The sequence below is a fragment of the Parasteatoda tepidariorum genome, chromosome 2 (genome assembly GCF_982258835.1).
Source record: "Parasteatoda tepidariorum strain Cologne lab strain chromosome 2, Ptep-v5.0, whole genome shotgun sequence".
NCBI lineage: Eukaryota > Metazoa > Arthropoda > Arachnida > Araneae > Theridiidae > Parasteatoda > Parasteatoda tepidariorum.
The window spans coordinates 57403159-57429053 of NC_141756.1; the positions used below are offsets into that span (position 1 = coordinate 57403159).

At 31.9% G+C, this 25895-nt stretch overlaps 2 protein-coding genes across 3 annotated transcripts in view; one reads left to right on the forward strand and one right to left on the reverse strand.

Moving 5' to 3' along the window:
• LOC107446303 (fat-like cadherin-related tumor suppressor homolog) overlaps positions 1–25895 on the forward strand; it is a 456785-nt gene that overhangs the window by 45654 nt on the left and 385236 nt on the right. The window lies entirely within an intron of this gene.
• LOC147815785 (uncharacterized) lies at positions 5451–12329 on the reverse strand. The gene is made up of 4 exons (XM_087156583.1): positions 12051–12329; positions 9980–11669; positions 7068–9800; positions 5451–5974 (listed from the first exon to the last, which is right to left on the reverse strand). The coding sequence occupies exons 1-4, from the start codon at positions 12327–12329 to the stop codon at positions 5451–5453; spliced, it is 5226 nt and encodes a 1741-aa protein (XP_087012709.1).

Consider the following 25895-nt stretch of genomic DNA (forward strand, 5'->3'; position numbering starts at 1 on the left):
TTTAGAGTAATTTAAACTTGTTAGCGTGCCATTCACGAAATTTTTTTATCGCAAAAATGAATCCTTCACAAAAAAAAAAAAAAAAAAAAAAAAAATTATCGCGAGAGAGAACCGTTTCCAAAATTTTTATTTTGAAAATCGTAGTTAATTTTGTCTTTAATTCATAATTTTAACTCTTTGAAAGACATGGTTTTTGTATATTTACCCCCACAAAAATATAGTTTTATTTTCATCAATTTATGAACTTGTGAAGCTTTTACACAATTTCACAAAAAGTCATAACGCACTCCTGATTTTTGTGGTGTAGCACAAAATTAGGGTCTTATTTTCATTAACTCACAAAATTAAGAATAAATTTTTCGCAATTTCGCAAGAGTGATTTTTTTTCTTAAAGTCTAAACACACTGATTTTTGTTATGTTTCCCAAAATACGGTTCCTATTTTCATTAATTCACATGTGAGTAAATTTTTCACTATTTCAATAAAGCGAACATAAAAGTTTAAACACACTACTGGATTATTTAGGATGCATATAAATTCAGGATCATATTTTCACTAATTCACAACATTACTCTCTTAATACATTATCTCATCTTTCTTATATTTTACCATTTTTTTTGCACGTCAAATTATAATTTTATCAAGAATAAAATAATACCTAACACGCTATTTAATTTAATGGATCATAAATTCCTTTCCTGAATAGTAGTTTTAAAAGTTTATTCCATCGGTTTATTTTGCAAAAACTGAGAACATAAAATGAATTAGATTTCCTTTAAAGCGGAATGTTTTTATCTGATTCTTTTTATCTGTAATTGTTTATCCCATTCTATAGCACATTTTTTGTTTATAGCTTCCAGGCAAAGCCAAATATATATACATGTATGGACTCTTATCGAAAAACAAAAAAAAAATATTCTTTGTTACTTTAGAAAATGGCTTCTTCAAAAGCAAAAATTGTTCTCGGAGAATATAAATTGTTCCTAAAATGTTCTCCCTTTGACGCGAGTGATTTTTCTCTCTTGTTGTTTTGCGATTATCTTTGTGGTATATTTTTTTCTGTTTTTTGAATTGTTTCAATAAAAAAAAAATATTCCCCAAAACTAAAATATATCTTGGCTAAGATTTCTTTTACAATTGTCGTACTTTGCTTGAAATTCTATCTTTGAATTCTATTTTATTTTAAAAACGTTTAGTACATAACATAATTCAAATCGTGCTCGTGTGTAATGTTACTTTAAGCATAAAACTGAAGTTATTATTTTTTTGCATAGTTGTAGGATAAATGAAAATATTGAATTGTTCAAAATTGAAATATCATTGGAGTACCTGGATGCTTTTAAGGGAATACTGTAATGTTTCTGTCTATGAGTTAAGAGAGGTGCATATTCACCAGGTTGCATAGCGTTTTTAAAAAGTGCTTAAAGGTGCTTATTTTTGATTTTTCGTTTTTTGAACGCCCTTATAGGTGCTTTTAAAAAGCGCTTAATTTTCCCTTTTTCAAAATGATATTTTTCCTTTACCTTGTTTATTTTCTTTACGAATTTAACAAAATGACACAGTTCACATTGTTCTATTCAGCGTTTTCTCAACTCAGCCCCATCATCATTCAAAATTTCATGATTTTTGACAATTGTCAAAAACAATGCCATAAGGTTTAACAAACAAGTTGAAACAAGATAAAATTGTCAGAAACTTTCCAACCCTGCCTAATTATATTTTTTTAAAGTGCTTAAAAATATTTTTTGAGTGCTTGAAAAGTGCTTAAAATGTGCTTATTTTTTGTTGAATAATTTGGCTACGCACCCTGTTCACCAATATATGAAAATGTGCATCAATGTATTAGTTTGTCGTAGATGCTCTTTGGTGCCGGCTTTTGGACCTTTGTGTCGGTCGTTCAATGTTGTGGCCTCCATGCTAACTGGGTGCACACTTTCGAATTGAGTTTAAACTGTTTTGTATTAAAATAGTATTGATTAACGGTACGATAACCGGTGCAATTACTATGGGCACAAAGTTGTTTTTCTCAATAAATTATTAACTTGCTATATAATAATTAACAGTCAACTCTACTATAATTAACAGTCAACTCTACTAATTTTTCTGAAGTGTCTTACAGTTATTTGTTACAGTTATATTTGGTTATTGTTTTGAAGAAGAGAAAAGAGAGAGAGAGCGAGAGCTGGCTGACCGACAGTGTAAACACTAGCATCAACTTTCCAAATTTTACAAAAATTTATCAGTTTACTATATGCCAATTTTTAAGTAAATACATTAGACTTAATGAATCTAATGATTAATCCTTTTTTTTTTAACTTTGTCTTGTTAAAATAAATTTAAGACCTTTTCATTCCAAAGTAGTGGATAATTTTTTCCTTGGAGAAAAAAAACAAATCATATTTACAGATGAATTCTTATATTTTAAGAATTCTTTTAATTTAAACGAGGATTTATTTATTTCTGTTCATTTATAAGGTAATTATTTTATGCTGGATTAATTTCTGCTCAAATTATCGCGAATCCTACCTTTAGCAATTATTAAAAATGGGAGGAAAAAAAACTGAAACGGAAAGATTTGAATTAACTGGTTCTAATTTGTGGAGAACCGCTTCCTCGGGCACGTTATAAATTTTAATAAGTCTTCCTGGTGCGTTAAACTAAAGGCCCAGTCTAGCATTAACGCGATAAAACCCCTTTGGTATCTTATTGCTTGTTAAAACCCTTTACTTTTTATAAGTCTTAGTTTTAAAACTTTTTTTTCAAGAGATCTTTGTTATCGGTGCAGTTAATCTTTAATGTGGTGTTCGCAATTATGTGTTCTTATTAACGCTAATGAGAGTTTTTTTCAAGCTTAAAACGTTTACATTAATTCTTAGTAGAATTGGGTTGGAGTTAAAGTTGAAGTAAATGGCTGGCAATATATTAAGCATCGAAGCTCTTCTTCCTAATTCTTTTTAGTTTTTTTTTCCTGTTATTCTTCTTCTGTTTCGAGTATTTTATTCTTATATATTAATATTTTATTTTTATTCGGTGTTCTAATGTAGAATTTTTGCTGTTTTTTTTTTAAAGAAAAGAGCTTAATAAGAAAATATACTGATGAAATTGTCCTAGAAAATCCGATTTTATCTTGCATTTATTATTCATATAATGAGCTTACAATAGTTTTTTTTTATTATTTCAAATCATTGTTTTAATAACATTGTGGAATATTTTTTGTTTTTTGTTTTCTGTTGTTGCCAAAGACAGGGGTTTGTTTAGAAGAAATTTGGGTCCGTTCACAAAATATCTTTTCATTATAATTTTACAGTGCCGAGCATAATCTTGTATCTATTTACAATTTAAAAACTCATTGAAAAAGTTTTTTGCAATTACCGGACCCTATTTGCACAAATTCATAAAAGCGGACCCTGGTTGAAAGAATGTGAGTAATTTTTTCACAATTTCACGAAAAACGGACCTTTCACAAAATCCCTGAAAGAATTTTTAACAGATCTTAGATATTTTTGTATCGCTGACTTCAAGTCAGCGATCGTTTTTTCTCTCCAATTTACAGTTCTCTTTTTAGCTGCCATTTTCAGTCTTTTTGGTGAACATGTTGTCGCATAAATGTTGCGATAAACTTCTAGCGGAGTTAGGGAGCATCATCGGGATTAAAATTGCATAGAAACCCATACCCGGAAATGTCGTCATACACCGCAAAGGGCGCTTTCTCTAATTTCGTATTCCTTATGAACTGTTTCATCATGTGCTTCTGAACAGGTACTAAAAGGAAATCGCAGCTAGCCACCTACGACGGCATTTCCGGGCATCGGTCCCTACGCTTTTTTAGTTCTGATGACGTGCACTTACTCCCTTCAAAGTTTGTCGCACCATTTTTGTGACCCCCTGGCATACATTGCGTTTTTAAACTAAAAATGTGATTTTTAAAATTAAAAAAAATTATTATTAATTTTTATTAATTATTATTTATTATTAATAATTATTAAAATTAGAAAATTTATTAAGAGCAACACTTATATCAGATTAGAAATCCACACACCTGAATCAAGTATTTGTATAAGATCAAGACATGATTAAATATTTGTAATAAGAGCAACAAAAAATTTATTCCTCAGTGTAATCTATTTTGTTTTATATTTTTCCTTTTTAGGATTTTTTTATAGTATTTGTATTTTTAAACTCTGCTTTTGTGTTTTTTAAAATGTCATTACGGTTATTATTTCTTTGTATGGTATAGGTTATGTACATTTTAACGTTATTCTAACTCTTCTAGTTCTACATGAATGACCTGGTTATGTGTATGCGCATGATTAACTCATGTACTCGTGCAGAAATCAAGAAAAAATAAATTCATTAATACAGTACGGTAATCAAGAAAAATAAATTCTTTCATACATTATAGTAATAATAAAATAAATTCATTAATACAGTACAGTAATAAAAAAAAAGTTAATTCATTAAAATAAAGAAAGCATCCGGAATTACTTTTAATTTGATCGGATTGTATGATCCTAAGAATTAAGTCAGGAAATTGTGAAATTGAGCTGTAAATGTTATGAGTAATTTTTTTTTGTCGTAGAATTAATTGTGTAAATCGAAAAGTTTTCGAATTTTTACCATGATTGTATGAAATGTGCTAAAAGTTTAATCTCAGGAAATATAGAGTTACTAGAAGAAGATTTTCGCCATTTTTGACAACAATGTAACAAACATCTATAGTAATACTATATACAAATTATTGATATACTGTTTAGTGTATACACTATTTTTGCATATTACGGTAAAAATGAAAAGAAAAAAAAGTGAAAAAAATAAAACATACACATTTTTTTTTACTTTAATATATTTAATCTAATATACCATGTGCACCGTTGGAGTTAGTTGTAAGAGGGGAGGAGGGATGTGTATATGTCCCCCTCAAAACTGAGAAGTCACTAAAAGTCTCAATATTTCAGACAAATAAAGAATTTTTTTTTTAAAAAAAAAACATTAAAATAAATCCCTTACAATTAAACACAGTACAGAAATAAAATAATAATATATTTTTTTACTGGCATTAAGCACATTTAAGATTTTTTTCTTCTCTTATCAGTGAAATTTAGAGAACTGTTGTGACTGTGTAATTTCGTCCAGTTCGAAAATTGCGCACCTCTGCTATGGAATAAACTAGAATAGTTCCGAGGTATTGTGCCTAGAAATATCATTTAAAATAATATATATATATTTTAATATCAAAAGTTAAAACTTTTTACGGGATGTTATTCGCCTCTCCCTATTAAGTGAATCCATGAGCGGTCCAAAAACTGCATCTGGATTATAAATATAAATACTCAATTAATATTTTCATCCTTTCAACATAAGATTCCAATAAATTCTAAATAATCTCCCTTCTCAAAATCTTCCCTTTCAGAGTCTCGATTCAAGCACCCCCACTCGCATACTGTTTACCCCTACACCAATAACCACCAAGTTTGTACACCACCTTCTACATTTCTTCCGGTTTCTGAGCAAGTGTCTGGGCCCACGATTTGCTTTCCCCCATTCCCCATGCACCCACTAATATTCCATGGGGAAGGTGGAGAGGGTTGATAACTCAATAGATCTGGGATATACGTCTGTCTGAGTGTTAGTCTGACTGGCGCCACTGTGGGGAAAGTTTTCTTTTGCACTGAATGGGCAGTAGAACGAATGAGATGGTTTATTAGTGAATGAGGCACATCACCCTCCTCCCCATCCTTCTTTTTCCTTCCTAGAGAAAGGAAGAGTGATGCGCAAGAGGAAAAGTGATCTTGTGCATCCCGTGACGGTCTCTGTCGTTTCCGGTTCCAAATATCCAGCAGAGGAAGAGGAGAATTAGTATAAAGGCAACTTTGTGATCGCCGAAATGCATTATTGTAATGGGGCAGTTTTATGAGGCGATTGCATTCTTGTGTTTTGATTGATGCGCACAACCGCGGTGATAAGGTTTCCCTCCCTGAAATGAAGTTTCCTTTTTGATTGAAAAGTTTATAGGGTTAAGGTTGCTGTTAAAATTCTTTGGCTTATTTTGTTGTTGCCTCACAAATTATAGAAATTTATTATAGGTTTATTTTATATTATATTTTATTTTATAACTGTCGTTGAACAGCCGACCCACTTTTATGGGTTTACGACTGCTAAGGTTCAACTCAGTAGCCTTGTAATTTTGAACCCAATCCAGAAGACAAGGGAACTCCTGGATCGAGTATTGGGAGAAATTTGCCTTCGTGGAGGAGTTTTAGATGGAGCTAACCCGCATTTGCGTTACAGGGAGTAGCAGACCACGAGAACCTAACACGATTAGCTTGACTGCAAGGGGACTTTAACCCATGATCCGTTTACCACTGAGGATATTTCACGTCAGCACTGTGGTCGATGCAAGCCGGATGCGGAATTCGTATCGACAGGGATTCGAACCAGGTTCGCCTCATTGAAAGGCGAATGCTCTATCCCCTGAGCCATCGCGGCTCATTTTAGGTTTATTGTGATTTGACGTTCATGATATTTGTAATTTAGAAAAGAATAATTTCCGTTACTGAATAATGTGTGTAAGGTCGTCGATAGCTTGGACTGTATGAAGAGGTTATAAGTAATTCTAGGCGACTGGTTACAAACAAAACAATTTTTATTGAGAGATATGGCGATGGTTCATCGCTGCAGTTACATGCATCTACTACTACTACTAACACTACAATTTTTTCCCTGGCACATACGCCCTCTGGCGTCACTTAACATTCCCCCCCGATTGAAATTCAATTACATAATTTCAATAAACAATATAACTAACAAACAGAATACATAGAACATATGAATACTATTAGAATCATAAAAAATAATGAACAACTAAATTTTGCTACGATTACACACAGTTTGAGAACAAATACAGTAGGATAACATGTGCTGATTAATATACATATATAATTATAAACAAAATTAATTCACTCAAATAGTTTCCTTTCAAAAACATATGCATAAGAAGAACAAAAAAATTTTTTTTCATTCAAGCGGTAATATACAAATGTCTCTGACATTTCTCTTGAAAATTTTACCATTAGGCATACGTACATTTACAATTCTTATTTTTCCATCCCTACTTTCAAATATTTCCACTATTCTTCCAACTGACCACTGTGTAGCAGGAAGTTGCTCATTTTTCATTAAAACAAGAGTACCTTGTTTTACATCGTCCTTACTAAATTTCCATTTGGTTCGACCCTGCAAATTATTTAAGTAATCTTTCTTCCACAATTGCCAAATTTGTTGACTAAATTTAGTTACCCTTTGCCATTTGGACAAATGAGTTTCCTTGATGTCATTAAGTAGAGGTTCTTGAAGGCCATTTATTGGTCTCCCAATTATGAAGTGACCTGGACTTAATGTCCGAAAATCATCAAAGTTTGCCGACAATGGAATGAGGGGCCGGGAGTTCAATACTCCTTCTATTTCAGCTAAAATAGTTACAAATTCTTCAAGCGTCAATTTTTGGCTACCTATTACTCGTTTGAAATGAAATTTGAAAGCCTTCACCCCAGCTTCCCAAAGGCCTCCAAAATTAGGTGATTTTGGGGGTATAAATTCCCATACAATATTCTCGTTTGAGAGAAAGTTAGACAAGTTTTCATCGCGGGAAGTGACGAGCTTCAAAAGTTTTTTAATCTCAACATTTGCTCCAACAAATGTCTTTCCATTGTCAGACATGATTTTCGAACATTTGCCTCGTCTACCAAAGAAACGTTTCAAACAAGCTATAAATCCTTGAGTGGTTAAGTCTGAAACAAAATCAAGATGTATAGCTTTTGTGCATAAGCAAATAAAAACAGCTACGTAAATCTTATTTAACACTCCTTTACGCTGATTTTTAAATTTTACTAGAAAGGGTCCACAAAAGTCAACCCCTGTCACATTAAAGACAAAATTAGGAGTGACACGTTCCCTTGGTAGATCGGCCATTATTTGTTGGACACTTACAGGCTTATTTTTAAAGCAAATCACACAAGAATGAACAATTTTACGACAATTATTTCTGCCGTTAAGCGGCCAGAATTTCTGTCGCACTTGAAACAAGAGTGCTTGTGCACCTAAATGAAAATACTTCAAATGATAATGATTCAAAATTACATCAGTTAATTTATGCTTGCTAGGCAGCACAATGGGAAATTTACTATTATTCGATAAATCAGAGTTTCTAAGTCTGCTACCAACACGAATTAGAGAATTTTCATCCAAAAATACATTTAAACAAGATAACTTACTCCTAGATGAAACTGGTTCACCTTGTTTGAGCCTTTTAAATTCCTCTTGGAACTCACCTGACTGCAATGAAAGCAGAAGCCAATTTTCTGCATGTTTGTTCTCTCCAATGGTTAAGAACCCCTTATTTCTAGATATTGGATTACGACAATTATGAATAAATCTAAAAATAAAGGATAAAATTCGAATTAGTTTAACAAAACTGTTAGAAAGGTTAAGAATTTGTTCAAAAAAGGATCTATCTTTGGTGGTAATTAAAGAAACAGATGGAATGTCATTAGGATCAGGAGCAGAGCACTTTTTCAGTTCTTCACAAGGTAGGTCAGTTTCTGGAATGTTCAGAGTCTCATCACACTTAGGAATTACTAATTCCTTTAAGAAGTCTGGTCCGGTCCACCAGGTGACATTTTCGATGAGAGATTTGCAACTAATTCCTCTAGTTACTAAGTCTGCTGGATTGTCGCACCCAGCACAGTGATTCCAAGATTCTCGGTCAGTGAGAGATTGAATTTCCTTAACCCTGTTTGCTACAAAGGGTTTCCACTTAAATACGGAACCTTTTATCCAATACAATGTAATCTGAGAGTCCGTCCAATAATAAATAGATGATATTCCTTTCCGATCTAATACCTTCTTTACTTCACGTGCAAGTCGTGAAGCAAGCAATGCGGCTATCAATTCTAACCTAGGAAGAGAAATTCTCTTAAGGGGTGCAACACGGCTCTTAGAAGCCACTAAGTTTACAGTTACTTGATTTTCTGTTTTAATTCTTAAGTATATGGCAGCACCGTAAGCCTTTGGACTAGCGTCTGCAAATGCATGCAATTCTAACACAAAGTCTGAGTGATCAGAAATTTGAAATACATTTCTGGGTATTTGCAAGTTAGCCAATTCAGGAATTTCGATACACCACTGCTTCCAAGTTTCTTGAATATCTGAAGGAAGCTCGTCGTCCCATGAGATCTTACGCAACCATAATTCTTGGAGAAGAATCTTTAATCTGATGGTGTAAGGTGTTACTAGTCCTACGGGATCGAATATTCTACCTGCTGCTTGCAACACAAATCGTTTTGTATTTTTTCTCAAGTCAAGAAATTCCAGTAGTCCCTTAACTTCCATAGTTAAAATGTCCAGTTTTGTGTCCCAGGACATCCCAAGAACTTTGTGCAACTCGTTTGGGCTTTCTGATGAGGATGAAGGAAGAGTACTGAATCCTTGTTCCTCCCACATTTGTTTTAGTGACTCGTCGTTTGAAACCCATTTACGAAGGTGCATGCTAGCATCCTTCATGATAATGTCAGCTTCCCTAGAAATTTTGAAGGCTTCAGACAAGTTATCTGCACCAGCTACAATGTCGTCGACATAAAAGCAAGTATCAAGAATATTTGAAGTTGTTGGATATATTCTCTTGAACTTATCATTATGGTGCTTGATAGTCGCTGAAAGCAAAAAAGGGCTTGCATTGACTCCAAATGGAAGCCTGTTGAATCTGAATACCTGCAATTGAGTATTTTCAGACTTAGTGGGATCGTCTAGAGTGAAAAGGAACCTTAATGCGTCCTTATCATTTTCGTTCAATGCTATTTGCAAAAGGCACGTTCAATGTCCGCTAAAATAGCAAATTTATTCATTCGGAAAAAGGTTAAAAGATGAAATACATTCGGATTAAGGTTCGTTCCCGTCCAGAGACAATCGTTAAGTGAAAGTTCACCAACATCACAAGAACTAGCATCAAAAACAATGCGACACTTGGTATAAACACTGTCCTTCCGGAAAACTGGGTGATGGGGTAAATAAAACACAGGTTTATCAACAGTATCTGAAGCGGATGAAACCTTCTCAATAATTCCCTTTTCTAAGTAATCTTGCAATATTTCACTATATTGAATATACAATTTTTCATTTGAAGTCATACGATTTAAAAGACCTTTAAATCGCTTAGTTGCGACAGTAAGATTATCGTTCAATTCCCTCCAATCTCTTTTCCAAGGAAGAGTGATTTCATATCTTTTATTTTTATAACTAATTGTTTCATTAAATTTGGATAGTGCTTCATCCCCCTCTAAGCATTTGGGTTCATCCTTTATTCCTAGAGACTCAAGGTCCCAAAATTTTTGCAAATCACTTAAAGTGTGATCTTGTGATAATAAGTGACATTTGTATTCCTTACAATTATCTTTAGTGCCCAATCTTCCCGTTACAATCCAGCCGAGTACAGAGTTCTGTAAAATGACTGAACTATTTTCAAATTTTATTTGCTCGGTTCGTAACAGTTCGTAAAAAATATCTCCGCCAAGCAGGATTTGCGCACGTTGAGGCTTAAAAAAGTTAGGATTTGCATACGTCAAATTTTGAGGAAAATTAATTTTAGAAACATCAAGCGGTTTAGCAGGGGTTAATTCAGTAATTTTAGGCACTATCAGCATTTGTATCTCTTTCTTAAAGTCTCTATTTTTATTAGAAACAAGAGCAGAGATCGATTTATTTACATTCAAAGTTGCCCCATTAATTCCAGTTATTAATGAGTTTAATGTATTCTCCTTTAAACACAATAATTTTGCTGCATCAGCAGTAATAGCGCTTATTTCAGAACCGCTATCGAGAATACATAAAAAGGGATAAAAACATTCATTTATTCCTCGCACATAAATTAAAGCAGTTGAAAGCAAAACATTTGAGTAAGTATCATAGACATTACAACTGCTTGGCGGCGCCTTCTGCCAGCTGTGAGAAAGGGCGAAGGAGGAAGTGACAGTTTTCGTTTCCCCTCCACTCATATTACTCATCTCAATATTTGCTTGATTTGGAATAATCTCAGTTAAATTAGAGCAATTGGATTCTAATATTTGATTATTTTTGTTTTCAACTTCGGGTTTTAAGAAATTAGCCCCATGAAGTTTCGAATGATGATTTCTAGAGCAATGTTTACATTTAAACTCTAATTTTTTACATTGAGATAACATGTGTTTACCCAAACAATTAAAACACAGATGCAATTTTCTTACACTATTCAATCGCTCTTGAGCAGATAAGTCAATGAATTTTTTACACTTATATATTAAATGGTTTTGATGACACATAGAACAAGAGAAATGTTTATCATTTTGCAAAACGAAACTTTTATGTTTGGGGGTTACTTCTTGTTTCGGTTTTGAAACGGAAATACATTTTTGAACATTTTCAAGAGCTTGAATACGTTTTAACACAAATTCAGTAAAAATTTCCCAGGTGGGTAATTCGTTACAATTTAAAGACATTTCGAAAGCCTTTCTTGATTCATCGTCAAGGCGTTGCAAAACAATGTTCATTATTAGTGTCTCAGATAATTTATTTTGTTCTAATCCAAGTTGCTTTAATGCTCTTAATTGATTAAGTAAATTATCAATTAAGTTTCTTAAATCCTTACAAGATTCAAATTTAATTTTACTTAAATTTAATAACTCAGTTATATGACTGTTTACTATCAGTCGTTTGTTTTCATATCTGTTTTTTAATGCGTTAAACAAGGAAGAATAAGAGTCATCTACATTCTGTAATTGTTTTGCAGTACCAGTTAATGATGATTGTAAATAATACAGTTTTTGAGAGTCACTTAATTGATTGTTTTCATCAATTAAGGTAGTAAACTGAGCTTTGAAGGTAAGCTAGTCAGTGTATTTACTCGAAAATTGGGGTAAAGTAATTTGAGGTAGTTTAATGTTTGCATTAGTATTCGGTTCATTCAAAACAGAATTTGAACTCAAATTTGAAGTTTGAGGAATAATTAAGTCTAAGAAGCTTACCTCAATTGCTTCTACGTTGTCCTCCATTTCCGTTAGGGAAATTTCAAAGTCTGCTAAATCTGTATCGGATAAGATACTGTAGCAATCGTTTCGAAGATCATCGATCTTCGTTTTTAGACCCCTCAATGAATTGAGTTTGATCTCAAGGGATTTTTGATTTGGTGTTTCATCGGTAAGCACGTTCGAAAGCCTAGTTATTTGACCTTTGATGCTTGCTCGCTTCCTTGTTAGAACGACGCTAGACTCGAGCGACGTAGTAGCTTTTGTAGCAGTCGCCATGTTGAATTAATTCACGATTAATTCTGCTAGATTAGCACTCCGGCTGTTACGACCAAACTGTAAGGTCGTCGATAGCTTGGACTGTATGAAGAGGTTATAAGTAATTCTAGGCGACTGGTTACAAACAAAACAATTTTTATTGAGAGATATGGCGATGGTTCATCGCTGCAGTTACATGCATCTACTACTACTACTAACACTACAATTTTTTCCCTGGCACATACGCCCTCTGGCGTCACTTAACAATGTGAATTTTAAAATTTTAATTATTTAATCAAGCTATTTGAAATTTTCTTCAAAAACTCTAAAAAGCAAAAATAAATCGAACAACATATTATAATATTATCATGGAGTTATTAAGATCGTGAGTTAGTTATCAATTTTTATTATGTTCCTCCAACACCTTCTAGAAGAGGAGCACTGATTAATTTAGTAGTCCGACGTAACGAACATAAACTGCGCAGTGGGTGAAATAAGGAAATGTGACTACGCTCGGGCTACTAAGCTGCGCGGTGGGGAAAATAACGAAAAATGTCATTAAACTTGGATTACTAAAGGATCAAATTGCTTATGGTTACTCGTGATGAGGCCTTTTCTCTTCTAAGAGGTATTAAATCCTCTGGAGGGAGATCAACTAGTTCTTTCGACTGTTTTTATATTTCTTTTATTTTTCTGATAAGGGGTTTGAAAATCTCAGGAAAGATCTGTTTGTAAATCACGTGTTCACAATGTTGTTTCGAATTAGTTCCTTGCTAGGGATGACTTTGCAAGAAATTAATCCTAATTGTTTATTTGATCACCTTTCTTATTTAATCCTTTGATGCAAATTTGCTGCCAGTGTTCTTTTATATATTTTTTTCTGACGTTCTGATTACAATTAAAAATGTGTTGTAGTATTTTTTAATTATAAGAAGCAGTATAATAGTTACTGAAACAGTCTGTTAGACTATCGCAATTATATTTGTATTAAAATATAAAATCCGAAAAAAGGTGACTTTCATAACTGTAGATTTTTTTTGTTATCTTTCATGTTCAAAACTTTATCAATACTTGAATCTATTAAGTGGAAAACGGTTAAAGATGAATGACTTTCTCTCTTTGATCAAAATAATTGCAAATTCGAATAAAATTTATTTGTTTGGAAGTGAGCAGCCGTTTTAACTTTAAAGCAGAAAAACACATCGGTGTCTCATGCTGTATATCATAACCATAAATTATTAAATGTTAAATATAATATTTTTTAACTTATTTTGACCTAAATTAATAAAAAATAACGATAAAAGTATGAAAAATATGTTTAATTGTCAAAGAGTGTGTCAAAGAGTTTAGTTACAATTCCATAATAGTTATCATTAATTGAGGAATGTGAGACATCCCAGAAAGTTAATTTTAAGATTTATTCGTAAATTTAGTTTTGAGTGACGATCTGCGTTTCATTAAAATAAATATATAGCAGTGAAGCCCATTTTTACTTTTTTTATGGTGTATTAGTTATTTTTTTTATTGTAGTATATTAGACCCTATGAAATGAAAAAAATTAATGTAATGAAAAAATCACCCAAAAAGTTATTAACCACTAAAAACTTATTCAAAGCCTGTTGTATTTTTCAATATTTTGTAGGTGCATGGAATTTTTATTCAGAAAATTTATATATATTTTTTAATACGTAAGCTATTGCTGTCGTAAGTATATATGAAACTTACGTCATCAAATAATAACAGGGCTGTCAACTACTAGACTTTTTAGAAAATGTTTTATAATGTGGTAGACTAGGGATGGCGAACCAATGGCACGCGTCCCATTTATGGCGCGAGACACAATATTTTGGGCACGCCACCGATCACAATTGTTATTACACTATGAATTATTATTACTCAAATGTTATTACATTATGAAGCATATGTAACAATTAAATTAAAATTCACAAAAACAAAAAAAATAGTAAACAATTATTAATAAAAAAAATGAACAATTAATGCTAAAAAAACCATAACTTTAAAAACAAGCTAAAAATGAATAACTAGCAAAAAAAAAAAAAAAAAAAAAAAAAAAAAAAAAACAGTCCTGCTTAAACTAGCATCTTACAACTTAATATAAGTTATTTGTCATCTAATCTGCAACAACAGAAATCACACTGATGTTACTTTAAGTTGTTTTAAGACATGGCAAAATGTTTTTTTTTTCAATGTAAATAAAGAGTTTTGAGTTGATAGTATTTAGTATTATTATTTTCTCAATAATCACAAAGTCAAAATTTTTTGAAGGCACGTCAACGACCTCATTAAACAATTGTTTAGAAAAATTGGCACGTTGGTAGACAATTAAAAACGGAAGCCTTGAAATTTTTTTGTGAATTGCCTACATTTTAAAAACCTCACCACAAGAGAGCTGTTTGGTGTTTCATATTAATTATGAATCATTTACATGCAGTGTTGTAGAAAATAACTTTAAATAAATTTACAAAACAAAGAATCATACATTGAAACATAAACTTAGTTACCACTAGAAAATTTTGTCCCAAAACGCGTGGAAAGTTGGCTGCCCAGTAATAATAAATCAATTCTCCAAAATATTCCTGAATGAAATCTTATTGTTTTTAAATTTGTTTGACATTTATGTAACGATTTATTGATGGTAAATCTTTCCTAAATACATAAACATTAATCAACGATAAAAAGAAGTTTCCCAGAAGTCACTGAAAAATCATTTTTGGTTTTAAGTTAATGATAGTTGAAACAGCATAAAAACCACTGTTCTTAAACTAAATATTGCACTTTGGTTATTGGAATACGACATTTTATTAATGTATGTTTTTATTAACGTCTTAATAGAAAATAGTTTTTATAAATAATTTGTAGATAAAAGCAGCGAAAAGTATTAAAACTTTTTATTTTGAGGCGGAAAAACTCATCTTTGACTTCAATTATTGAAATAGGGTTTATAAGATTTAAGTATAAAATTTTAAGCCTACTTTTTTGTTGATATCAAGACCGGTTATTTTTTCTTTTACTTGTAAAATTAGTTTTTAGAAACAAAGTTAAATTTTATTAAGGACATTTGACGTATGAAGTATCATTGAAAATTTGGTAATATGCATATATTTTTTTCACTTGCACAAAATACAGTTTGTTTTCTTTTATCAATTAATATATTTTTTCTTTCCTAGGTAAGAAAATGGTTTTTTGATATCTATGTCATTAGAGTTAGTGTTGAATTAATAAGTAAGTGTAAGTTCGCTATTTCTAATACTTAAATCCTTATTAATATTACCCCTTTTCAATTAAATGATATTGCTGCTAAAGCTTATCAAAATAGAATTATTTAATATATTATGGAGAATTTTTCAAAGTGTTATTCTGTGTGAGCTAGTAAAGCGTAATAAAATTTAATTTTTAATAATAATTATTTTCTCTCTGAGGAATTAAGTACTACTAGTGTCTTAATAGTTAGAATAGTTAAATGTTTCAATAGTTAAGTGTTTTACACGAATTGAATGTATTGTAAACAATTAACAAGTATTTTTAAGCTTAAATGTATTTCATTTACATAGCCCTCAAATTTATAGAATTTGAGTTACAGGTTCAAGAAAATTTCGGTATTTCGCACATAGTTTGTTATTATAAAAATGAAAATACGTTATACCTGACGGTTTATTTATTCATTTCATTAGTTTTATTTATTCATATTACTGATTTTTTTTGGTGTTCCCAGGAAACCAGAAACATTGCAAATTTTTCATATGCTGGTAGTTTTTACCATACTTTTTTTTTTTACTCAACGCATTAATCCCTTTCAACTTTTATACAAAAACGCATGTCACTTTTTTTAATTTCTGTTACATTAAACTTTAGATTTATGAAAAGTTTAAATATCTAATTTCATCAAAATGTTATATTTTATTATCAGGGGTCTGTCCAGACATTTTGTGAAAGGTCCGTTTTTCGTGAAATTGTGAAAAAATTACTCACATTCTTTCAACTAGGGTCCGCTTTTATGAATTTGTGCAAATAGGGTCCGTTATTGCAAAAAAATCTTTTTCAAGGAGTTTTTAAATTGTTAAGACATACAAGATTATGCTCAACACTGTAAAATTATAATTAAAAAAATTAAATTTTAAAAAATAAACAACAATTGCTGCTTCTAAATTAGAGATGCAACATACAAATATTTGGCATTTAGCCTATACTGCTGAACGCAGAATATTCATTTCGGACGAATAATGGAAGAATCGTCTGCCGAAGACAACTTAATTCGTTTACATCCATCTTTCTTGTTTTCTGCCCTGGAAAGGGTTTATTCAATTAACAAAATAATAATGTAGATAAAATAAATTGTGAAGGGTCCGATTAAAAGAAAAATCATTTTGTGAAGGGTCCGTTTTTAAGTTAAAATATTTTGTGAAGGGTACGTTAAGTTAAAATATTTTGTGAAGGGTCCGTTAACGGACCCAAATTTCTTCTAAACAGACCCCTGATTATCTGTTTGTGAATTTTTCAAAAAAGTTTAATTTGTCTCTTTTTGCTTAAAAGTCATTTTGGGTACGTAAATACTACGATATTACTGAGTATTCACTTTGCGTTGTTTCTTTCGCAATTAATCTAAAGAACAAGCTTTTGTTTAAGAGTTTTAAATGGCGAACCTGCGTTAAAGTAGTTACGCATTTAAAAAAAAAAACTTAACACTCCGTACTTAAGTGAGAGGCTAAAAGTTGCAACTTTCTAGCGTCTAAATTTAATTACAGAGAGATTTTTCTTTTTTAGCATTTTTGAACGTCTTAAACCGTCTACCACCTGCCTTAACATCTTCATTTATTTTTATGTAACCCCACTAATTGAAAAAAAAAAAAAAAAATGCGTCGTAGTTTGAGAAAGCGTTCGTGGTAATAGCTCTTGAGTTTTATCGGTTGAAATGCCCGGGGCAATTTGAAGGGTTTTCGGCGCTTTCAGTTTACAATTTGAGCAATTTACCCGGGCTTTTGTTTTGCAAATAACACAAAAGAGTGAAAGATTGTTGGAACGGCACTTTCTTAATGAGGTAATTTGTTTTTACGCCATGAGTTTAAATTGCTTAATTACGAAACATGAGTTTTCGGACAAAGAACGGTACGTGACCCCTCTTTTACTAACTTACGTCCCTAAACTTTCATTTTACCAAAAGTTTATAAAAATATTCTTTCACATTTTTTCAAGGTATTTTTTGGGGCAAAGAAAATATAAGCTTAAAAAAAAAAGAAAAAACTACATACATGTTTAACTTTAGTTTTTATTGTTCTCTTCCAAAAATTTTTCTTATTTCTCCATGATATGGTAGTTCAAATATTTCATTCAAACTATCATTTTTTTCCCATTAATTATGAATATAAACTCCTGTTTGTAAAAATTGCAACACCATGAAGGAATCGTCATAATTGAATGAAATTTAATACACAGTTGAGTGGTAGTGGTACAAATAAATGATTAAACTTTCAAAGCAAACAAACAATAACAAGAGATCAAAATCAGTATTTTGTGTAGCCACTACGCTCAGCAATAAGTGCTGCTACAGACGTGGCATGGAGTCAAGCAAACTTTGAATGTCTGTCTGAGGAAGAGAATTCCATACTGTTTGTATGCGTACCCAAAGTTCGTCTGTAGAAGCAACAAGACGAGGGTTACGAGCCAGACGCCGAACAACGAAATCCCACACATGTTCAATCGGCGACATATCCGGGGAATACGCCGGCCAAGGAAGAAGTTGTACCTGTCGTGATTTCAGCTCACTCGCGTAAGTCCTTCATGGTGTTGCAATTTTCACAAACATGAGTTTAAGTTACGAAACACTCATTAGATAAATCGAAATATTCTTATAAATATAATGTATTTTTAATTCTAATGATGTAAATTTAATCCCACTTATGAGTTCTTAAAATATTGTAAGCTCTCGCTGCATTGTCGCTTGTTCTTCTATCGATTCTCGGGTATAGAAAATACTTAAAAATACACAGAAGAGCTATCCTCTGTATTGGTCTATAACACTATGGAAAAATTATAAAATTTATCTGCAAATTTTCTCCTTATGTAGGGATAAACGATCATTAAGATAAAAAATTCAAGATAAAATTTCGTTGAAAAGTATTGGTACCCAAAATGCAGTCAGGGGTCTGTCCAGACATTTTGTGAAAGGTCCGTTTTTGTAAAATTGTGAATAAATTACTCGTAATTTGTGAATATAAAATAAACGTTAAGTCACATTCTTTCAAACAGGGTCCTGCTGTTATGAATTTGTGCAAATAGGGTCCTGTTATTGCATTAAGTTTTTCAAGGAGTTTTTGAATTGTAAATATATACAAGATTATGCTCAACACTGTAAAACTATAATTTAAAAAAATTAAATTTTCAAAACAATTGCTGCTTCTAAATTAAAGATGCAACATACAAATATTTAGTATATAAGCCTATACTACTGGACGCAGAATATTCATTACTGACGAATATAGGAAGAAGCGTCTGCCGAAGACAAAACTTAAGTCGTTTACATCCATCTTTATTTTTTTCCCCTTGGGAAGGGTTTATTCAATTAACAAAACAATGACGAAGATAAACAAATTTGTGAAGGGTCCGATTAAAAGAAAAATCATTTTGTGTAGGGTCCGTTTTTAAGTTAAAATATTTTGTGAAGGGCCCGTTTTTGTGAAATGATATTTTGTGAAGAGTCCGTTAACGGACCCAAATTTCTTCTAAACAGACCCCTGGCAACATTCATAAAATTCATTTTTACTGTAAAATTGTATACCGTAATTTTTACAACAATATTTATTTAAATACAATAATTTAGTGATATTACAATAAATATTACTGTATGAAAAATATGGTTTGTCAAATTTTTTATTCAGTAAAATTTTACGGTAAAAATTGACTTTATGGTAAAAAGTACCGGCCCTCAGGTTACCAGAATTTTTGCCGTAATTTTATCCGTAATTTATTTTTACAGTGTACGAGTTTTATTCGTGAACATTTCTAACTTTAAGTTCATTTGATTTGCTTAGTCGGAAATAAAAGATCGTTTGGAAATGCGTGCTTCAATTATTCTGCAAGAGTTTCTACGTTTCATTATATCCACTGAATAATAAATTATCCATTTGTGATAACAATCACGGTATCTCATATTCTTAAAACGGATTCTTCACTTTAATAATCTTAAGAATATTGATTTAAATTAAGATTCTTTTCCTTTTCCTCAGATCAGACGATAATTTTTAAAGCTATTCTAGCTAATGATTTTTCCATTTGTTCTACATTGATATCTTCATTTTTAAATTACTTCTGGAAGTTTCTCTCTGACTAATGGCAACTGTCATATTCATTCTTATCTGGAGCAGATAATTTTATCTCTTTGAAGAAGCAACTAAATAAAAAAGAATCTAAACCTGGACCACTTGTATTAGACACGGAACATTTCTTACCAATGATAAATCACTGAAAATCGTTCTTACGAATCTGGCAACGAAAAGGTAAAAGACGAATCTTGATAAAGAAAAAGAAGGAAAGTAACAAAAATGTGATTAATCAAATACGTTTGTCTCAGTCAGCGAAAAATGCTGAAATCAAAAGTTAACTATTCTTTTTGATAGATTTCTTTTTATTTTTAAAATTCTTAGCACCTTTTTAATGAAATTTGAAGTGCTCCTTTTCCTGCATTTTTTTAGCAACTTGAAAAACATTTATCCTCAATGAATTATAGCCTGCATATTTGTCAGATGACATTCTTTTTTTTTGTTATTTGTCTGATTAAGATGCTAAGCATGTGTTGTGATATTTCTTTTCTCCTCTTTTATTTCTATTGATCGTAGTTTTATTTGAATTCTAGATTTAAAAACAAGTTTCTCTTTCTTAATTTTTTTTATTGTTATGCGTATGATTTTGATTTGATTGTGGTTAATCTTTTTTTTTTCCTTACGAAATTATAAGTTTATGTCTGTTTTAAGTTTATAAGTCTTCTTTTTATTAGTAAATTGGTTATTATGCTATAAACACTTCTTTTTAAAATTCCTTTTTTTGATATCAGGCACATAATTAAAATAGGAGTTTATAATTAAACTTTTGGAAACTAAGCGTTCTGTTACTATAGTTGCTTAAAAGTAGTAATTTATCAAAATGAAATTTTTTTTCTACGAAAATATCATAATAACGTATTTATGAATCTCAAATTTTCCGTTAACTTAAAATTTTTGCACAATACTTTAAAACAAGTACATGGTAGAAGAAATCAATTTTTTCTTTCGTGCAACATTTTAAATGTACTAAACGTTTTTGAACGTTTAGGGGGTATTTGCTGCAGGTACTTAGCAATTTCCCCCTTATAATCATGAGCTGTGAATCCTTTAGGTATTAGAATACCATTATTAATTTTAGTTAAAATATTGCAATGATTAATAAATATAATATTTTAAAAGTTATTTCAGTTTTATTTGTATTAATAAAAATACTTAAAATTTACTTCTTTTTTTCATCTATAAAGGAATTCAGCCTCTGCTTGTTATCAAAGTGCAAACGCTGGGCAACTCAAATTCAACTGCAAGGAACTAAATGGCTTCATTAGGTGACCTAGTTGGTGCGATAAAATTCTGGTTGCTTATCCGCAATAGGTGAAAGCAATTAATGAATGATTTTTCTCGCTGTTAACACTTTGAAAATCATCTTATTCATGGTTTTTTGAATGTTTTGTTAGAATATGGTAAAATAACAATTAAATAAATTGTTATTTCACAATTTTTTTCGAGAAATTTCTAACAGTGTACAACTCTTTTTTTATTGTTTGTGGAGTAGTATGCAGGGCCGGGTTAGCCTGATTGGTAGGACGTTGGGCTCTTGTTCGTGAGAACGTGAGTTCGAATCCTTCTGCTTGAAGAATCTCCGTGTATTAAATGGTGACTGGTGCAGGTTAAATATGTCGGGGTCACCAAGTCCTCCAGGTTCCCATAACAAGTCAATATACCTATTGGGGGCCGGGATAGCCTGGTTGGTATGGCGTTGGACTCATGTTCGAGGGAACCGGAGTTCACATCCAACCGGCCAATGAACCCCCATGTTATAAATAGTGACTGGTTCGCGTTAAATCTGTCGGGGTCACTAAGTTCTCCAAGTCCCCATAACAAATCTATACATCTGAGGGTGCATAACAAATCTATACATCTGATCCAGAAATTCCCTGATCTTCTGGATTGAGTTCAAAATTACCAGGCTACGGGGTTGAACATTGGTAACCATAAACTAAAATTTGGGTCGTCTGTTAAACGTCAGTTATAAAATAAAATACCTCTGGGGGTACTGAATTGGAGATGGATCGTTCTTTGGTTCAGGTCAAAATTACGATCTGTGGATGAATGAATGGAGTATGATTGGGTCCTTCCTGTAAAACGGGCTGCTACGTTCGTGTGGCTGAATTTGTATTCTTAGCCATAGATGGCCAAGAATACGACTGCCGCAGAGAAAACAAGAAACGCACCCTCTGCCTTCAAAATTAGCTTGATTTTAAGCAGGCTTGCTGGTATTGGCATGTGGCATAGGTAATAATTTAACAGATAATGTGCTACTGTTGGTAATCAACTTATCATACTATTTTTTTAAAATAACTAATTGTGCCAAAATTGTATTATCAATTGCATAATGAATATTTCAGTCCCTCTTTAAATTTCATCCTAATTCCTAATAAAGAAAATAAATTTTATACTTATGAAAGAGAAATTCTTTTTCAAAAATTTTCTTCATTTGTCATAAAGCCAGCTTTCTTGCAATAGCTTTCAGCCTCAAAAACAATTCGAAATATTTTTTTTATTTTTACGAAACTTATCTTTTCTCAGTAAACTTTTCAATGGCCCAGCTCTTTCTGAAGTGAATATTCCTACGGGATCCGTCCCACTCTCTGCTAGCTTTACCAATTCTTTTTAAACTACGTAGCCTCCGAGAAATTTTTTATGCGTATGACAGTTTAGCGCAACTTCGAAGTTTTTTGCGTGTCATGTGGGACTTCTTTAAACTTTAGGAACTAGTTTCTAAGAAGTTTTCTAACTTTTTATATATGTTGTGCCCTGTGTCACAAGTATCACTCCTTTTATGTGAATAAATATGATACAAGGATATATTTAACAGTTTTAATATTTCGATTTTTTTTTAAACGAATTGAACATTGTAACTTAAGTGAGTATTTTTCAGTGGGAAGTTAGGTGATATTGCTTTTTCTAAATGTTAAATAAAACCCACTAATACTTAATATATAGATTTTCATGTTCTAACTTCAATGTACAGAAGCATCTTATTGCCTACATCATCTCCCAAATGGCCAAGCACCTAACCCAATTTTTAGGGTTCTATCTTTTAACGGTCATTGTAGGAATGCCACATAATTTTGATTTCGGTCAGACGACGTGTGCTGCACCTGAGCTGGCATCCCTCTCACCGATTTTCTACATCCCAACCAACGATAGGACTTTCAGCCAGGACAGTTTTAACTTACACCTTGCTGCATATACTCGCCGGTTGTTTTGTCGGCTGTCAGGATCGAACTTATTACCTGCAGGTCTCCAACCAGCGGTGTGAGAGACGCCTTAACCGACCGCGTCACTGCAGCGTTTCTTATTGATTACATGAAAATCGTGGTGTTTTTCATCAAAAACGATTTTAAAATGTGGCTTAAAAATACAAATTTTTTCGTCTGCAGAAACCAATTCGCGTGTTTGAGGTCTCCCCCTCGAACCATTAAGATTTAGTCTTAGAACGTTGAGATCCGATCATTAAATCACAAGTCATTCAGGGTGTTCTCCCCCCCCTTTTTTTTTTGCTTTATTCGCATTGTACTTAGCTTTGAAACATTGAAACAACAATTAGAATTCCAATGGGCAACGTTTAGAAATATTGAAACAACAATTAGGATCCAAATGGGCAACGTTTAGAAATATTGAAACAGCAATTAGGATCCCAATGGTCAACGTTTAGAAATATTGAAACAACAATAAGGATTCCAATGGGCAACGTTTAGAAATATTGGAACAACAATTAGGATCCCAATGGGCAACGTTATTCTTAGGACGCACTTTTACATAAATTATTTACCTCATTATCATTTACCTTACCTTATATTATTCCTACTGTGTCTGATATTTCATCACTTTTCCAATTTTTCTCTTTGTCATTTATCTTCATTTTAGCCAAAGCATAATCTTCAGCGACAGAGAATAGCCAAGAAACATTTGGTCCATTATTTCACAGTAAATTTTACATGGCATTAGTAATTTCAGTTCCTTCTCTATCCAAAGTTCCAATTTTTAGTACCAAACTTAACAGAACTTTAGGAAAGAATCATTTATTGGATTTCACTCAAGGAATATTTTTTTTTTCTTTTATCATTTTTCTTCTTTTCTTTCCATCCTTGACGCCTTCTCATCCGTTTTCTAATTTTTTTTCAGGGGTTCATTCTTTTCATTTCCATGAGACGTTTTTCCTATCACAAAGCTTCCCAAAACTCATCTTCGGTTGTCTTTGGCTGGAAGACTCAAAAGGGATTTGTTCTAAAAGAGTTCGATAGCACGGGCGGTGGACATTATAACGCCAACTCCTTTCTGCTTTTAGTTTTTCACCGATCGCTTTGTTCGGGGCATTAAAGGTTTTTATTACTGCTTTGCCCTCTCCTGACGTTAGAGAGATTAGAAGTAATGAGATTGAGGAGAGCGACATGTCCGTCAAAAGCTTATCCTGGATGGGGTAACTTCGCGGTAGCATTTCGGGTATTTTCAAAAGGGTGGATAAGTTTTTTTTCTATTGATTTACCATAAAAATAATATTATTGTTAAAAGTTTAATTTTATTTTTGCGTTTCATTGTTAAAAAATTTACTTCAATATCGTTTCATTGCGATTTCAATATCATTTCCTATAGATTATGATGTAATAATTAATGGTTTTATGTAATAAATGTATAAACAATTTTTTTTTTCTTTCCAAATGGAAAATTTTTTTCGTCAAGCTTTTCCTTGATATTGTTTCAAGATACTTTAGAAAGTTACCAGAGTTTCCATTGAATAACTGCACAATACACAGGAATTTCTTCTTAAAATGTTTCCCTGCCCAATTCGAAGATTTGGGTTAACAACATTATATTGGCGCAAGGCCTTTGGGAATTGTTTTATTTAATTGTATTTAGGTGAATGTTTTATTACTGCTTTGCTCTTTCCTAACGTTAGAGAGATTAGAAGTAATGAGATTGTAGAGAACGAATGTCCGTTAAAAGCTTATCATTGATGGAGTAATAAATGGATAAACCACATTTTATTTTCAAATAGCAATTCCCCCCCCCCGTCAAGCTTTCCCTTTACTGGCCGGGATAGCCTGGTTGGTAGGGCAGTAGGCCCTTGTCTAAGAGTTCGTGGGTTAGATCCCCGCCGGCCGAAGTCTCCCCGTGTAGTAAATGGTGACTGATGCACGTTAAATCTGTCGAGTCGCAAAGTCCTCCATGTTCCCATAATAAATCAATACCTCTGGGGGCACTGGTCTAGGAGTTTCCTTGTCTTCTGGATTAGTTCAACATTACAAGGCTGCGGAGTTGAACGTTAGTAGTCATAAACCCAAAACTGGGTCGGCTGTTCAACGACGGATTTAAAAGCTTTTCCTTGGTATTGTTTAAAGATACTTTAGAAGTTATTTTAGACTACTTTAGAAAACTAGATACTTTGGAAGTTAGCGGAAGTACTTTCTTACAAATCGTCTTAATTGTATCCAATTTAATTGTATCCAATCAAATATTATGTAAGCATATTTTCTGTGACTTTAGACCCCTTTCACAAAGAAAAACAAACAAAAAAACAAAGAAAATCAAATTGTAATGCTGCTCCTAAAAAATGATACACAAAAAACCTGGTAATAGGAATATTTATTGTTTCTAAGCAAAATGCTGTTAAATTCTTTGTTTTAAAATTGTTAATATGTTTTGAAAATTTGATTAAAGCTTAGAGACTTGTAAGAACTAGCTTAGAAGCCTAGTCTCATCTTTTCACATAAATTTTTTTAAAAATCTTCAATTTTTTTAAAAAAGCTTGTTAATTTGGTTGCCAAATTAACAAGCTTTTAAATTTAATTGTTGGTAATTTTTACATTTCATCTAAATTTGCCTGTGGTCTTATTGTCTTCTATTAAAACTAATTTTGCATTCTCTTTAATTTACATATAGAGGCAGTTTTTAATTATTTTCTGTTATCTTGTCCTATTATTTTCTGAATTTGTGTTATTTATTAATCTTTTTAAACAATTAAGAAAAACCATTTCATTCTCTGCTCACTTAATATGTTTGCTTTTGTTTTTTAGTTGACATTTTAATATATATATATGTGTCTGAAATTTTATAAAAGACTTAAAATAGGATAAAAAGTATTCTTCTTTAAAATGTTCCAATAAGTTTTAAATTTTCTAGATCTAAATAATTAGCTTGCGGGTGCTTTTTAAAGAATCGAAGACATAATTTTATTGCTCTATAGTCACCTTCCATAAAATTAATCACCAACTAATTGTAATTTAAACTGGGATGTGTCTGGTTAATCTCC